The sequence below is a fragment of the Athene noctua genome, chromosome 1 (genome assembly GCF_965140245.1).
Source record: "Athene noctua chromosome 1, bAthNoc1.hap1.1, whole genome shotgun sequence".
Taxonomy (NCBI): domain Eukaryota; kingdom Metazoa; phylum Chordata; class Aves; order Strigiformes; family Strigidae; genus Athene; species Athene noctua.
The window spans coordinates 35,837,549-35,854,883 of record NC_134037.1 but is presented as its reverse complement, the minus strand read 5'-3'; the positions used below and the strand labels follow the sequence as shown (position 1 = coordinate 35,854,883).

General features: G+C 37.6%; 1 protein-coding gene across 4 annotated transcripts in view; it reads right to left on the bottom strand.

Annotated features, from left to right (window-relative positions):
• CD109 (CD109 molecule) overlaps positions 1 to 17,335 on the bottom strand; it is an 83,788-nt gene that overhangs the window by 28,520 nt on the left and 37,933 nt on the right. For 3 of the 4 annotated variants that reach the window (XM_074895912.1, XM_074895913.1, XM_074895915.1), the window contains 12 exons: positions 16,892 to 17,068; positions 15,312 to 15,464; positions 14,502 to 14,576; positions 14,002 to 14,062; positions 13,357 to 13,492; positions 12,481 to 12,598; positions 9,678 to 9,791; positions 9,245 to 9,463; positions 7,569 to 7,713; positions 6,420 to 6,596; positions 2,208 to 2,289; positions 411 to 639 (listed from right to left, as the gene is read on the bottom strand). In XM_074895912.1, coding sequence (XP_074752013.1) covers positions 411 to 639; positions 2,208 to 2,289; positions 6,420 to 6,596; positions 7,569 to 7,713; positions 9,245 to 9,463; positions 9,678 to 9,791; positions 12,481 to 12,598; positions 13,357 to 13,492; positions 14,002 to 14,062; positions 14,502 to 14,576; positions 15,312 to 15,464; positions 16,892 to 17,068 — 1,686 coding nt within the window. The remainder of the gene's footprint in view (positions 1 to 410; positions 640 to 2,207; positions 2,290 to 6,419; positions 6,597 to 7,568; positions 7,714 to 9,244; positions 9,464 to 9,677; positions 9,792 to 12,480; positions 12,599 to 13,356; positions 13,493 to 14,001; positions 14,063 to 14,501; positions 14,577 to 15,311; positions 15,465 to 16,891; positions 17,069 to 17,335) is intronic. The other variant, XM_074895914.1, reaches the window with a different exon arrangement.

Genomic DNA, 17,335 nt, shown 5'->3' with positions numbered 1-17,335 from the left:
AAATCTCTTTCAGAGTCACAGGCACAAACCTCAAAGGCAAGTCTTCTGATCTGGCACTGTCTTTTATTAATGTGAGTAATCTCAATAAAATCAATTGGAATGACTTAACATCTCTAAGGATAGTTCTCCCCATAAACTGCTTTACAAGTTCTTGGACTAAAGCCATAACAATATTCTTTTCTTGCTAAAAGCAACTGCCTTTAGATTTTGCAAAGGCACATAAAATTGAAGAGCCTAAATAGCACAACTTTGTATTGTCTCGGGTAGATAAGAGAAGTTTAAAAAAATGAGGTTAAATTTTGTCTCTGTTCAGATGTCCCTCCATTTCCTTAAACTACCAAGTGTTTGCCAGTACTATGACAATTTATGAAGTGTTCCAGAATATTAATTCTATTTAGGAATTCCAATACCTGTTTATCTGGGAACCCTAGAAGGGATGACATGATGTAAGCTGTGAGAGTGACTGGATTATTGGTGCCTCCTTGAAGATCACTGTGTAACACTTTCCCAGGCTCATGAAATTCTCCATTTAATTTCTGATGTCGGACAATCCATTTAGCTGTATCCATGAGTACATCTTGGTCAATATCTATGAATGGACGAGCTTGAAGGAAACATCTTAATACAAAAGCTGATAACCTTAGGGAAAAGGTTAATCAAATATGACAAAATTAGCAATGTATTACAACTTCTTCTGTTTAAGATGATGCAAGAATACTGTGATGCATAAGGTGTTCTACACACCTCCCAAGCACAGAGGAAAATACATGCTTCACCCAGAGAAGCAAGCAGACTAAACGTAATCCACCAAAAAATGAAGCTATTATGTCCTTGTTCCTGAAGATCACCTCTTTTGCAGCTGTTATGTTTCAAAAATAAATACAGAGTATAGACTTCAAGTCTGCCAGTACATGTATATCTTTTACTCTCCTGCCTTCTGCTGCTAGACTAAAGTGGCAAAAAACATAGTTTACAAAGTAATGAAGTTATGAGTGTGATGTTAATTATCACAATTATCCCTGTAATGATGTCACTGAAACAACCTTTGTTCGTTTATTATTAATAATCCCAAGTTCTGCTTTGACTCCCTTCTTTGCTAAACGTGTATTCATATAACCTGTCACTGCACCATTTAAGTGCTAGAGTTGCCAGTACAGATAAATTATCTTCATTTTCCAATCCATGAATACTGAGTCTAAAGCAAATTACAGAATCATTCACGTTGGAAAAGACCCTTGGATCATTGAGTCCAACCATCAGCCCTACTCTACAAAGTTCTCCCCTACACCATATCCCCCAACATCTCATCTAAACGACCCTTAAACACATCCAGGGATGGTGACTCCAACACCTCCCTGGGCAGCCTATTCCACTGTCTAAGCACTCTTTCTGTGAATTTTTTTTTCCTAATGTCCAAACTAAACCTCCCCTGTTGGTGTTTAAATCCTGTAATCCTGTTGGTGTCAATGAAAGATACTCACTGACTCCAGAAGGAGTGACTCAATCAGTGACACAGTAACTGGGACGGTTCTATTTAAAGTCAGAAGCATGTACTGAAATAAATATACGTAAGTATATTTAAACTAACTTAACATGTGTTAGCTGAACGAAGTGTTGGAACATGTCTCTATCTAGCTTCCACTACTGGGCTCACTATGCTTCTCAAAGTGAAATTCAGCACTGAAAAGGCTTTTTCAGCTGTACTTACAGTCTGAAAAAAAAAAAAAAAAAAAAGGAGGTGTGAGAGAGGTTAATAGGACAAATTTTTACCACAAGTAAAAAATTTTCACCTCCTAGGAAATGCCTCAGTCAGTCTTCAGCCTCCAGTATGGAGAGAACTAAAAATCTGTTTGAAGCAATGATGTTCACACAGCCCTAGATGGTTTCAGTCAACTGCAAGGATAAGTCATTTTATTATTCTTCATTCCTTTGAGGAAAGCAACAGAAAAACTTTCAGACCAAGCTATTCCCCTGGCTAAAATACTTCACCATTCAGCTTTTGCAAAATTAAACAGCCTTGCCCTAATAATGGCTTTGACAGCATGTTATCCAGCGGAATGACCTTAGAGTTGGCCTAAACACCTAATGAAAACCAGGCAGAAGGCTAATATAGCTGGAAATTTTTACCAGCTTCACAAAAATTTTTAGTTGCAGGGAAAATATCTAAAATACTCAAATTCCACAGTGAATCTGGCAGAACTACTTACCATGTGCTCCCAGAGGGATCTTCATTTCCAAAGGCACTAAAAGAGCCATCATCCCTCTGGAAAAGCAGCTCTCTCTGGTAGCCTGAAGTGGAAAAGCAGAGATAAGTAATGAACACTTTCCTCTCATGCAGGTTCCAGCACAAACTGTCTGCTGATGTGAAGTGAGGCACTTTCTAAGGCTGAAAAGGACAGAACTTGAGCTTATATTTCATAAAATATCTCCTAAACATACAGGAACACACAAAACCACGCAGAAGATGATGAGAAAGTGGGCAGCAGTAAGCACAAAGAATCCATCTACAAAAGCAGAAGCAGAAACTGCTCCAGCTCATCTGCTACGCAAACATGACAGCGCGGTGCAGAGACACACGCTCTCACATAACTCGGAGGCTCCGGGCGCACAGCAATGAGCCCTGCGCAGAGTAGCAGCTATTAGTTCAGTGCTTCGTTGCTTTGGGGATCTGCAGCTGTGCACCTACAGAAACGCTCCTTCCAGGAGAAGGAATGACAAGCAAAAATGAAGTACTTTCCAACTGGAAGGGCAAGGGTACAGCAAAGCTACAAATGCTGCTGAAAAACAGACCCTTCTGGCAGCTTGCTTTTGCCAAATCAAAGGACTATCTATCAGAAAAAACGTGCTGAAAGAAGCTGTTCTGAAACAAGTGAAAACTTTCAAAAGACACGAAGATCCTGAAATCCTGAGAAGGATCCATTTAAAATGCATCTGAAGATTTTTCCAGTATCCAGAACAAGTGCAGCTTTCTCCTGACTGCTGAACATCTATAATAAAAGGGCCCCAAGGGCTCACTAGCTGCTCACAACCAACAGCAGGATCCTTACTCAATAGCTGACTTTAGTGCAGAACCGATGTTCATTAATGTTAGAAATGAAGAGCTTTCTATGATATGCTTGATATGCTACTCACTGTAGGTTCCGATATCTAAAACCTTCCTCCCCTTACATTTTGATTGCCATTTGTGTATCCAGAACAATAATCACATTTATAGCATTCCACAAGACATCTTTTCTTCTTTCCTCCCACCTTGTCTTTTTCCTTGACTTTACTATTTTGGCTATTATAATTAAGAAAGTAGATTCAATAGTCTAACAAAAGACAGATGCAGACACAATACTGAATCATCTAGGCAGAAGAAAAACTCTTGGGCAACGATCACTAAATCCTACATGATTGAATTTACAAATATATTCCATGAGGTCCATCCAATTACAACCATTCCCTTGCAAAATGTTCCTTGTTTTCACTGATAAAGGATTAATCACCTGCTTACATACTATCCTGAATATAGACACACAGTGGGTGAACCACAGCCTTAATTACTGAGGAACAAATGGCCTGGTCCCTCAAGCTAAGTTACAATGTAAGATGAAATACTAGTCAGGATCTCTCTATAATGCAAGAGATACAGATATAAAGATGTGACTCTGAGCAGCCACAGTATACCAGTGCACCTTCCCACTTATCCCAGTAGCATTAGGTTTAGTTTTTCTCTCTTTTGAATTTGAAATTACAATTTTAAATTAAATATACAGTTTTTATAATGTATTTAACATGACAGTGGTTAATTGAATTATTAAAACTGGTAAATCTTTCCCATACAGAAAAATCTGTCATATCAGTTAATGATCTTGAGGAGTCAAGCACTCTTGAGAGGGAGGAAACAAGAAGGAACGAGTAGCATTTCTCACCAAGGAAAACAAAAGTCACTGACAAAGTTTAAGCCTCAAAATGATGTGCTATGAGAAACACAAATATATGTATAGGTACAAATAGATTGCTTCCTCTTCAAAAGTGTCTCACTGCAAGGCCTGAAAACTGAGGTGGTCTGCTCCTTTGCAGAATAGGCAATATACAGCAACAGGTATTATAATGACCACCCCACTGGTAGTTTAAAAGTGCTAAACTAAGACCAGCAGCCTGCTTAACAAAGACTGCTGAGCAGCCCTTACACAGGGATAAATTTAACCCAGAATTTGTTAAGATTGGGAGGGATCAGAAGGATGAGCAGAACCAGAGGGAGGACAGACCGATCGCTCAGCTATTTCCTACAGTCTGCGTGCTTTCTTCTCAATGCCAACCCCGTTGCAGTCACGCAAAATTCTCCAAACACAAGCGTATCTAACACAGGGAAGCCGGCAGAAATGCTGGAACAGGAGACCTGGGGGCTGTGATCCACCACGTTCATTCCAACGGACACTCAATCAGACATGAAAAATGATACTTCAAATGCCAACACACACAAATGGAAAGGCAAGGAAAGAAGGATCCTATTATGAAGATGTACACTAGTACTCCTAGAAGACTGGCTGGAAGCCAAGAGATGTCGGAGGCTCACTGAGCAAGGCTGAAAGAGGAGTGCATCAGGATGGAAAGGACTTCAGAAGTACGTGAAAGACGAAAAGGGTCTCACATTTCAAACAACTTGGAAATATTGCTCAAACTTGTTGCTTGCTTTGGGTCTAGCACCAAAGTTTTCCAACCAACCAGGGTTTTATTTTATTTCTGAAGAAGTGATTTCAAGATGGGATCTGTCATTCCCACAACTGAAGGAATTTTTTTTTAAAGGCAACTTTTCTTTTGCTTTGCCTTTATTCTAGGTAAATAAAAACTGCTAAAAGAAAGATCATATAGCAGTCTCTGCTAGCTATATGATCTCTTCTTCTCACAAGCATTTAGCCTTAAATTAACTACATTTACCTCAGATTATGAGGTCAATCTTTCAAATATTTAGTGAATTTTGACATGTGAAATAAAGTCTGTTTTAATCTTCATTATAACCCTTTCAAAAACTAAGCTTATAAAAGTTACATCTCAAACATTTCAACTTTAAGACTACATTTTTAAAAAAAAATCAGCAAAACAACTGATTTTTTTGTTAACTGATTAATTGTTAAAATAAAGCAAAAAACAAGAACATTTTTTAGATTATGGTTCTTTTCTATCTTAAGGTTACAAATATTTCAGCATACTTACTGTTTTGGCTACTAGTGTTAAAAACATGTATCTAAACTCAAAGCCCCAAGAACAAATATCACAATGCTTTGTATAAAAGCGACATTTAATCCTATAATTTTCAATTGCTTTGAAATAATTTTAATAAATCTGTTACTGTAAAACTTCAGAAAATTACGGTACCAAAATTCAAGCTTCAAAGAGTGACAGATTGCTTCAAACTTCAGAGTAGCTTTTTACACAACACATATCTTCCTCCCACCTTACTTTTCAACTCAGTCACGTAGTAAGGAAGGGTTTAAAAAAAACATTTAACTGCTTTTGACAGAAAATTGGGATCTTGATGAAAGGAAAATTTATTTTGAGCTGTGTCTTTTCCAAAGGAAATGTCAACAATTTAGAAAAAAAAAATAAAAAATCAAACACCAAAAAAAAGTAATCAAAGACTTACAGAGAGTATACAAAAATTTGAAAATGTCATCATGGTGCCTTAGCACAGTTATAGCTCACATGAGGATGGTCTCATTCCTCTCTGTGAACCAGGCTCTCAGCACGCAGACTGACATGTGGTGAGCGTGGCATGTCGCAGTTAGACACTGTCTGATCCAAAAGGCACAGAGAAGCGTAGTGCAACTATGTTCTCCACACTTTGTGATGCCCTGGAGTATTTCTTGATTAAAATATACAACATTTTCCAACTAAAATTTTCCAGATTTTGATTTCCAGCACAAAGTTCACTTCTGATCAAGCCTAAAACTTGGGCGGGTGAAAGCCAGCCACGAGAGCAAATGGCACTCCTAGAGCTCTACAAGGACATGGCAGGATGGGGATGGTGTCACTGAAGACACATACCCATATGGGATGCATATGGTTCACTCTGCCCACTGGCTAATCTTCATCCTCTGTGCCTCATGCAGACATCAGAAATGTTTGCTCACACATGGTTTTATCAAGGGAGAAATAACAACCACTTAGGAAATCCATATGACTTACCTTCTGAAATTCATTTTTCATCTGAAAAAAAAAAGTAACTATATAAAACCAACATTTTTTTTCTGAGCAAACTTGTCCTTGTAAATAAAATCATTTGCTCTCTAATTCTGTCAGCCCAGAAGAGGAAAAGAAAGAGAAGACAGGTCTCATGACACCAACAGAGCAGTATTTCAAATACCAAATGCAGAGTCACAGACCTCTTTTTATTAGTAAGAGTTCTTAAAAATCTTTTTTTTAATCATACAGACCTTTTCTCATAAATGATACAGCTTTTGATTTAATATCCTCTCTCAGTTGCCTGGTTTTAGTCAGGTATTGCAAAACATAAACGTTTGGAGCAAAATTGATCATATTCTGTTCACCGCAGCCGTAAGGCATCTTAATCAATGACGACAAACCGTTGATAGAAGGCCCAAGTAAATCACCTGAAAGATTAAATTTAATGAAAATAAATAAAGGCTTATTGCAAATAAATGCATACCTCACAGATAAAGGTGGGTATTATCTAAACTGGGAGAAAATGTGACACCTTAGTAACATTTGTACCAAACACCACTAACCAGGCAGAAAAGGTACTTCATCTTCTGATCAACTTTGTGCCCACTGACCCATCTCCCCACAGACCTTTTCAACTACAGAGTAATTTCAAACAGACGCTATTGAAAAACAAACAAACAAAAGATACAAGAGATATTTAATGCAAGAAAATGTTTCAGTAATGGTACATATTTGAAACTTCCTGTATTTCTTCTCTCACCCACAGTTATCAAAGCTTAGGTGTCACAAGAAACGACAGTCAGGTTTTAGGTTTTATTCTGCAGACAAGCAGAAATAAAACGATACTAGCAAACTTTGCAAGATCTTCCTTATTAAAATCTGATTCCCTCTCTAACTCTGAAAATAGATAGTCAGCACTATAATATTGTTAATTAAATAACTTAAGGGAATAACATGTTCTATCCATAAAGTCTTCCTATACTTAGGCTAATGCACGATGGTAAAATATTTAGAATTAATGATTCAACCTACTAATGCAGCAATTAAATAAAAATTAACGCAATTCCCTAAAAACCTATAAAGCAACAGCCATACTGGGCAAAATCTTGTAAGTATCCTTCAGCAGGGGCTCTGAGAGAAGCTCTGGCAAATCCTGTACAGGTTATTACACACCAGCCTCCCTGCTCTACTGGGCAGAGTTTATTACTTCTACTGGCAACTGCTCTGTTCTTTAAAAACCACCTATGCCTGCAGTGCAGAAGATGCCAGCAGCTGGATTATGAACACGTATATCTTAGATACTGGGTTCAACAAAAGCCCAGCAAGCAAAAAAATATTTTAAAAAAAATATAGCTCACCAGTAAAAAATAAAGATGGAAACAAACCAAGATAATCCTTACCAACAGCAGTGACCTGCACTCTCTCACTGCCACTTACAACATCAGAAGGAAAAGTGAAATCCAAAGTTTTTGATACTGCTTGTGGTTTATTCCCAGTCAAATCCAAAAGGACTGTCTGAGAATATGTCTGTTCCAGTCCTTCAGCCTATAAAATAAAGACAGGATTACAGTAATCTCCGACACTTTGTTGCTTTTAGGACAGGAGTTGTGTGCTTACTGCACAGAGGGATCTAAAACACTGTCAGGCATTTTGTGTTGCTTGCTCAAGAACATGGGCCTGTCCAAACTGACACAGAAATGTTTTTCTTGTAAGGACCTACCTCCAATATCTGCTTCTCAAAACCACATGTCAATTACAAAAATACACCCACAAAGTCAGTGAGAGCATCTCTGATGCCAGTGAATCAGCCAAGAACATGTCAAGGCTGAAGGTGGTACCTGCTGTCTGCAATTCTACAGCCTGTCATAGAAGGACTTAAACAGAATTTAGGTACATGACCATAAAGGTTTCATTTCCTCATGCATGCAAAATCCCTTGAGAAAAATTGTCCTTGAAGCAAAGAAAATAAATGGGTTTCTTTTCTCAGTCTACACCTTAGTTTTAACAGGCTTTTAGTCTCTTCTGCACAACAGCTGAACTTCAACAGAAAGGGCAATATGTGGCTCCACCTGAAAACAGCTTACAACCCTGCAGGACAGTGGTTTTACGTGGTCTAAGGAGAAGCTGAGAGAGCTGGCCCTGTTCAGCCTGGAGAAGAGAAGGCTCAGGGGGAGCTCATCAATGTGTACAAATACCTGAAGGGAAAGTATAAAGATGGAAATAGGCTCTTCTCAGTGGCACCCAAGAGCACAATAGAAGGGAACACACACAAATTTAAATAAAGGGATTTCCTTTTAAACATAAAAAAACCCAAAAAACCCAAACGTGTAAGGGTGTTCAAACAGTGGAATAAGATGCCCAGAAAGACTGTGAAGTCCCTGTCCTTGGGGATATTAAAAACCTGACCGTACATGGTTCTGAACATCCTGCTGTAGTTGATCCTGCCCTGAGCAGGAAGGCTGGACCACTCACTCCCTTTCAATCCCAAGCATTCTTTGGTTCTATGATCTTAGGCATTTATTTTAGGATGAGATGTACAAATGTCTACCACCTTCTACTGAAATGAAGCCTGAATGAATCAGACTTAGATGTCCAAAGTAAGGCAAGTCTCATCAATTTCTGGCTTATCAGAAAGTCTGGGGGCTAAATTTCCACCACTAGCAGAATACAGAGATGTTCAAATAAAATAGGCTTTGAATTAAAGCCAGGTGTATGGCAAAATTGATGATACTTATCCATAACACAGTTATTTGTTCCACTCTCCACAGATTATTAAGATAGCTGTAGCATCAGGCTTCACTGATACACACAGGTTTCACCTCTCTTTCAGAAGCATTTGACTCACTATTTGTTGTAGAACAGATTTATGTGTTCATTCCTGGAAGGGGATCTAAAGAATTTTAAAGGAGAAATTATTTTAAAAGAATTGTTTTCTACTTAAAACCAAAAACCTGACCTGAAACCAACCTTACAGAGCAAATGGCAGACAAGTAAATTGGTTTGCTTTATTGCGGCACTGTTGCCTATTTTAGGGAACCATTTATTTCAGAAACAAGCCAAGCTGCAGACTGTTTACCTTTACTAAAACTTTCTGAACGATGGCATCAGAAGCAGCAGATGACACTGCTGTCACTTTGATAGGAATCTCTCCCAGCTGTTTCGGTTTGATTGGGAATTGAACAGTTCTCCCATCCTCACTTGGTACAGATATAGACTGTTGATCTTCTGTAGCATTTATTTCATTGGATGTTAGAATAATTTCAAAAGCATCATTCATATCCAGGATCACAGTAACCTGTAAATACAGTAACATTTGCAATACAACGTGTTAATTTTGAAAAACTGCTTTCATAAGCTGTCACCTTTTTTTTTGTGTATAGAGAAATAGCTTTATGGTCCACTCACTGAAGAAAATATTGAAGTTTTCACAAGAGAAAGATGTGGTCTCCACTGGTAATGAAAACCCTGCAATGTCTAGTAACATTTAAGTACAAAAAGACTTATTTTACCTCAGCTTCTTCTTTCAAATAATTAAAGATGTTCACTTCCAAAATGAACTGCTCTCCTCTGATAATGGAGTATGGAAGGTTCAGGAAAATGAAGAAAGGTTGAAAAGCTTCTAGCTGCAAAACAAAATCAGCAGTGAACTCCTACAATCAGATACTAGCAAGAAAATGACTATACAACTTGTCTGCTGATCCCTTTTAAATTCAAATGACAGCGTACATTTACTTGTACTCTGCAGTTAACAAAATGTATTACTGCACAGCTGAAGCAGAAGCCAAAGATGTTCCTGGTCATAACCACCTTTATGAGAACTCAGTGGCACCATTCAGATGAGAGTTACTGACAGCTTTGACAGGGCAAGTTCCAACGAGGCACCTGAACTGGGACTAAGTCTATCATCTGGCAAATTTTGAAGCCGTGATCCTCCTGAAATCTCATTAAGGTAACTGAACTGTTTTGAGTGCACAAGTAATGGATGATTAAGAATCTGTCCATTGCCCTATTTGCATGACAATACAGAAACACATGTTGGAATATAAAATAACTAACTCTCTCAAACTGCGTAATTCACCAGCACCTTAGAATGATGTGTTATTCTGGAAGATTAATCTTGGCATAAATTTGTTACATTTCTAAAAATATGTATCTTCATAAATTAAAAGAAAAACTGCAGAAATATACCAGCAAGCAGTTACTTTTATCTGTGAACAGAGGTTTTTGGATCTAAGAAGTCAGTGGTAAGCTCTCATCAAGCTCAATGGGATCAAAATTTCACTGTTTATGAACATTTGTACAATAAGAATGGCTGAAGCATGATATCCTTTACTATTGAAATGTCAACTAAAAATGGTTTTAATTTGGTTTTCATTTTAAAAATTGTTGCACGTGTTTTGAGTTTCAGATCCAAAAACCCCACAGCTTTCTTTCTAGCTAGCAAATTTTAGAACATTTTCTTTTAAAACTTTGAAAAGTTGCTTGCTAAAGCTTTTGGTGACAAACACTTCTTTAGATATTAGACATTAGAGAAGTTCTGATGGAGAATTTTTGGTTAGTCCTTAGTCAAAGTTTTCCCTGTGTACCTATTTTCTTTGTCTTTTTTGTTTTGCTTTTCTCTAAAACTCTTTCAATACTGAAGTTTTACAGTCAGGAATATTCTGGTATATTACAATAAACTACGACAGAGTAATATTATCAACACTCTGTAGTAGAAATCAGATAAAAAACAAAATGCAAAGCAGTAAATGACATTAAGCAAGCAGATGTGACTTATTTATTTTCCCATTACAGTTCTCATGCATTTCTTTTATTTGCCTCTCTGTATGGTACTGATTAACATGTTTCAGCCATATGGAACTCTAAGTGCAATCTAAACATCCCTGAACAGTGCATGTGGGTGATTATAGTTAAATAATAATCTCAACATCTGTTCTACTTGCAGCCTTCTCAAATTTGAGGATAAGAGGCCAAGTATATATTTTCATACCGTTTGAATCAGAAAACTATTCCTCTTTCTGTCCCATCACTGTCAAGCCAAGTGAAAGAAACAAAAATCGTGATTGCAGTCTCAAAGGAGCCTTAGCTGCAAAGTCCAGATCGAGCTCCAAATTTTGTGGCAGAGTTATGATCAGGATGTTCAAAGCACATGTTCTGTGTCTGGAGTAGCAGCCAACTATGAAATCTGGACCCAGATCTCAATTTGGATCTCAAAAGTTACCCCTCCCCAAGAATTTGAAAGCATGAGAACTTAAATGGGTAAACTGGCTGTCTCCAAGCTATGTTTGCACTAGTCCTGGCATCAAGTTGGAAATCTATGACCCAGTACTGCACAGTTTCAACCTTTCTAACCTTAGGCACTTAAGTGGAGTTGTCTCAGCTAGGAACATAGTTTCTCTAGGATCTTTACATAATGAACAGAAGGAGATAACTACCTTCAGAGGATTGTTCAACGTACATAAAATACTAGCTAAATAAGACTTCAAAAAGTAATTCCTATTTTACACAGGCTAAATAACTCTAAGATGCTTCCATGAATACAGAGTGAGCTGAGGACAACTGCACTTGTACATTGGGAATCTCAGGTTAGAGAGTGCTGAATTTAGCTTAAATTGCTGAACTTCTCAAACACTTAGAAGCACAAAAAGAGTCTCAGGAGACAGGAACTTGGCAGCAAGCAGCATCTCATCCCACTGCTGGCTCTCAGTGTCCACTCTACTCCTCAATCTAAGTCACTCAAAAAACCGCACCTATGTTTAGTCCAAGACAGGTTTTGACAGATAAATGAAAGCAAGACCAGATTCTCCCATCCTCCCTCCTGAGATAAGTGTTAGCAAAGCAGTACAGTGGAATGAACTTTCCAGCAGACAATGTGCCTCTCCCACCCCGGCCACCTCTTTCTAGCTAGTCTGTGCAAAGCTCCCTGCATGCACTGTCAACTCGTGGAAAGCCCTCCTGGCAAAGCCAAGTACACATGGAAACACACTGTTCTCAGGCATTCATTCCCCCTTTCGACATATGAAGATTCTGAAGTGGGGCTATCCTGAAAGTGCTCTAACAAAACAACTGTTCCAACAGAAATAGGCACCCGAGTATCTGTGTAATGTCTGAGATACATATTTATATGAGCAGGAAGGGGAGGCAGATCATGTATGTCTTCAGTGATGGAGTTTTCTTTACAGTTTGAATACATATGGCCTCTCAATTGCTTCATTATTATAAGGATATGGCTGCTGTTAGAACTAAAATACAGCTTCCAGTAATAAACTACAGCGTTACCAGTGTTTAAAGAACTGTCTAGTGCCATGGTACCTCCACTGGAGCAGTCGTCACCCCAAGCCCACTGTTTTCAGACATCACAAAAGCACTGGCTACCCAGGATGTGATGGTATCAGGTACAATGACTTCCATTGTGGTGTTTGTGTCAGACCTGATGGCAGAAGAGGAGAGGAGACTTTCAAAAGCACCCATTTACAGACATCACTAAGTAGACATGAATGTTTAAAATGCATCAAAAATCATGTCCAAACTTTTGGCAGGAAAAGCTGCTGATTATCTGTTTTTCTTTTCCTAATCATATAGAAATATTGTGATGGGATCAAAATTATTAAAAAAATATTTTAAGTTACATGAATTGGAGGTAATTACATTGAATCACATTACACATAGTCAACTTTTACAGAACCTTTAAAACAATCCCATGTAACACTTGCTTCCCAAACTTCTCAGCTATGAAAGAATACAAGACTTGTGCTTCACAACACAGGTTGGATTTCACCATCGTTTGACAGTTCGAACTGTTCATTGAATTAGGTGCAGACAGCAAGAGATTTCCTTTTCTGGCCTAATCACCATCTTCCCATGTACTGTAGAGAAAAAGACTGGGTCTCCCTATTATCTCCTCATCTGTAAAATAAAGAGAGTTTCTTTTGTCTCCAGGATTTTTATCTAGTTTCTGTTGAAACTACAAGGCCTTCAGTTAGACATTGTCCTATTTTGTACAGCTGTACAACGCCTCATTATTTGGTGGGTCTCCAATCTCACTTGTGGCCTCTAGGTGGTAGTAGGATATCAATAATAACTACACTTTTAAGCAGTGCACTTCAGCACCAGTGCCGAATGTTACTGAATCCTACAAAATAACAACGGCAAGTGTAAATCAGTTTTCATTTGCTTCTAATCTTATACCTAGTTTTAGTGTCGATCCAAAGCCAAGTCTCTGGAAAATGTGTCCTCACATACAGATTGCTGAAATCAGGAGGTCCATTTTTAGACACCGGCATATCATCACCAAAACCATCCTCTATGGGTATCATTCCACCATCTACAAAATAAAAAGTATTTTCCTACCTACAAATACCTAGGTTTAAGAAAAATCAAATTAATACAGTTAAGAAAAGTCAAATCAATACAGTGTTTGGAGTATAATTTATAGCCTTGTTACATACAGTAACACTACCCTGTGACATCATTTTTTTTTTAACAATAAAAAACGTTTCACTCAAATTTTTATATGGTCTCTCTGGAGTGCTTATGGAACTGGTGTAATATGGGTACACATGACAAACCACTGCAACATATATCAGCTGGAACTGCAAATAAAAACTCCATTCACCCTCAGGCCTTTAATGGGTAGTGTCACTCTGGACAGCAGCAAAAAGGAAGTTTTTAAAATACCAGTCATATGCATTTTGTATGTCTTGAACCTTGGAAACAGTAATGGTTTGCAAGGCTGGATGCAGCCTGTATGAAGCACAGTAAGAAGCCTTAACCCATGGACCTCCTTCCCCACTCAGTAAATTAGATTTGGCTACATTTATTTTTATTACTTACAAAGAAAATGTTCCTTATCCTCCTCAAGAATTGCATCAGTTGATACCCAAAGGCTGCATTTCTGGATAAAATTTATACAGTATATCTCAATACAGGACATTCAGGACATCAACAGTGCTTATCTATTTTCTTTTTCTTTCTTTTTAAGAAAATAAAGTAATCATAATAAATTAATAATAGAACTAAAGCAAGTAATATACAGGAACCAACAAAACTGAGATCATCTGAACCTGAATATTGCCCTAATGACTGAAAACATTTCAAAGGGAAGACAATATCAAGCATAAAGCAATCCATATTTATGAAAGCATAAACTTTTTTTTTTTTGCATTCAGAGTGTTTACATATTGATCATTTTCATAATTCAAAACCCATATAAGCCATGGAAACAGTACATTGTCTATAGTCCCAAACTTTTAAAAGGGCATATTCTTCTAGACAGTGATATGCAAATCACTAAGCAGTAAAAAAACCCAGCTCAGAATTAAAAAAGAAAGTACCTGAAAGACACCAAAAGAACCTCTGACCAGGGGGAAATACTGCACTGTGCTGTATAAATTGAGCTCATGGAAGATCTAAGATAAGAAGAACAAAATCATCCAAAGAGTGAATGCAAACACATTTTTCAGAACTTACACTGTTGTAGATGCTGAGCTGTACCTCACACAGCAGCTTGCTTAGCTCTCATGTCAAAGAAAAAAGAATCCATGACAGGATGAAGGGGGTTAGGCTGCAATGGTTTCAAGATTAATGGAAGAGGGACCAAGACTATGTAAGCCTAAAATAGGACCTACAGCCCACTGATATTCTATGGCACTTAGGCTACGTCATTTGAGCACTTTAAGAATAATGTGTATTGTCAGCTCTTTCAAACTGTCGATGCACTAGAACTTCCGCAATTAAAGGAAATTAAAAAAGATTATTAATTTATTCTGCTCTTCAAAAAATAAAATTCTTTCTTTATTTTATAGTACTCATTTTAAAGACCACAAAGCAAAAATCATTAAGGAGTTTTTATGACTTTTTGGTCTTTCCTGAAAGAAGAAACTGCCAAGTGTTAACTATCAAATGGAAGAACAATAAAGTATTAATTGGAATTAGAAATGGTGGATCTATTACCTTGTAAGCCCTACAGTCTTTTTCCACTCATGTCAATAAACTATTTTCAGAAGTAAAAACTATTTGCATAATTAAGGACTAAAAATCCTGCCCAAAGAACATTAATCATTCAGCAAATAAACTGTAACATTTCCTTAAGCATACATGCTTCATACACACAATAACGAAAACATTTTTTCCCATTTACTTACAGAATCTTCCGTTATATCGCTACTTTCTCCTAGAAGCTTTGTAGTTTTATCAACGACTGCAAGTCCAATTACTGATCCTGGTTCTGTTGTACTGATTTTAAGGGACACTTTCTCAGATGGCTTGACCTTATCTTTGCTCCAAGAGATTTTAATCTAGAAAAAAGTAAAAAACAGCACTGGTTTAAATTATACAGTGATATTTACAGCCCCTGACAACTTCAAGGGAGCATTTTCTTAGCTTAATTGGCTATAATTAGGACGCTGGATTTGCTTTTCCTAGGATCTTTGAGAAAATACTATGGCATTCATTTTGCTCTCTTGCTCTCCTAGCTCATCAGGTCCTTGAACTGGTGGGAAGTCAGCATCAGGATCCGTTGTTATTTCAACCAGCTCTTAGTATACAAGCAGCAATCTCTTGAACCACAAGGATATACCAGTTTCTACAGCTGAGGGCAGTAAAAGAAATGCATTTGCTGTTTATTAATGCACAACACAGCACGTAACGTATTTAGGGAAAAGATAATTTGGGGAAAAAAATTCAGCTCTCAAAGATTACAACTAAGTGTTCTGCTGCGACATCAATACAGAAAAGGGATATATGTAATAGGAGCATTTGTAAGGAATATGGAAATAAATAGGCTAATACAGCATCAGTTCGCCTTCCCTGGAGTACTGAAGAGAGGAAAGGTCATCTGCTGCAAGGTATTTCTAATGCATCCCATCTCCAGTGCATCAGATGATAATGCAAAATTTCTGTTTAAAATGAACAATTTTATTCATTTTCCTCATCAAAACACCACTACTGCAAAGTCTTGAGGTGGAATTCAACTTTAAGTTACCTACATTTAGCTGTCCACATTTCAGTTCAGTATCTAAGCTCCAGTCACACATAGAGTTAAATAATTTTTCATGCAGGAGTAAGACAAACAGTGTCCCTACTGATGTCTAATTATAAGTATTAAAGTTTCCATAGGGGAGGAAGAATCTCAACCCCTTGAGAGCATTTGGGTGGTCTCACTTGTAAAAAGTCACAGTGAGGCTTTTATTTGCACAGAGGAGCAAATCTAATCCTGGTAATTAAGCTAGAAAGATCAATTCACTGATGCAATAGTAGTTTTCCCAGTCCTCTTCAACCTTTTTTGAGTTAAAGTATGCACAGTCACATGAAACACCAACACTGGTCACATTCACTGATGACAGCCCATGTACAATGTGACCACTGCCTGACTAGAACAAGGTCATCATAAACATTTGCAGTTCCGCACTTAGAGCGCTTACAAGTACCTTTCCACTATACTGGCCAGAGCAAGCTTTGGCTCAGTAACTGACCAAACTATTAAAAACACAGGGAGATGCTGTACATCTCTATGTGGAACAAATAGAGCTAATAGAAATTTCTTTCTATTAGCCCTAACTGCACCAGTATTATCAAAAGTCTTTCCAAGGATTTACACAAATCCGAGATTAGATCCTCAATGAGAAAGTTTTCACAGTTTCAATCCTATGATCTAAAATACTGTTTACCACGCAACAAACAGAAAAAAAACCCATGATCTCAGACTCAAGTTCAATATAGTTACCTTGTCATCCAGAACAGGCTGAACTGGGATAGTGAGAGCATCATTTACAACCACTCCAAGATCATCAACATAGAATACAAGTATACATGCCAAAGGAGCCCAGGAATTTTCTGCTGTTAAAGTGAATGTTTTTGCAGCCTTTGTGCCAAAAGCCATAATTTGTTCCTTAGATAACACCTGAAAGGGAAAAATGTTGGTATCTCAATGTGTCATAAGCTCTGCAATTCCTTCTGCAAATAGCTGTTAAAAGAAGAGACACATAGCTGTGATTATTTTTTTATTACTAAGTGGTCAACTAATTCTATAAGGCTGTGTATGGAACAGGTGGGTAATGTAATATTTAAACATTAGAAATAGATTTATTTTTTTCATGCTTTAATTCCTGTATCACTATGGACAGGTAACAAACTACAATGATGAGTGCACAGCCCAACATATGCTATG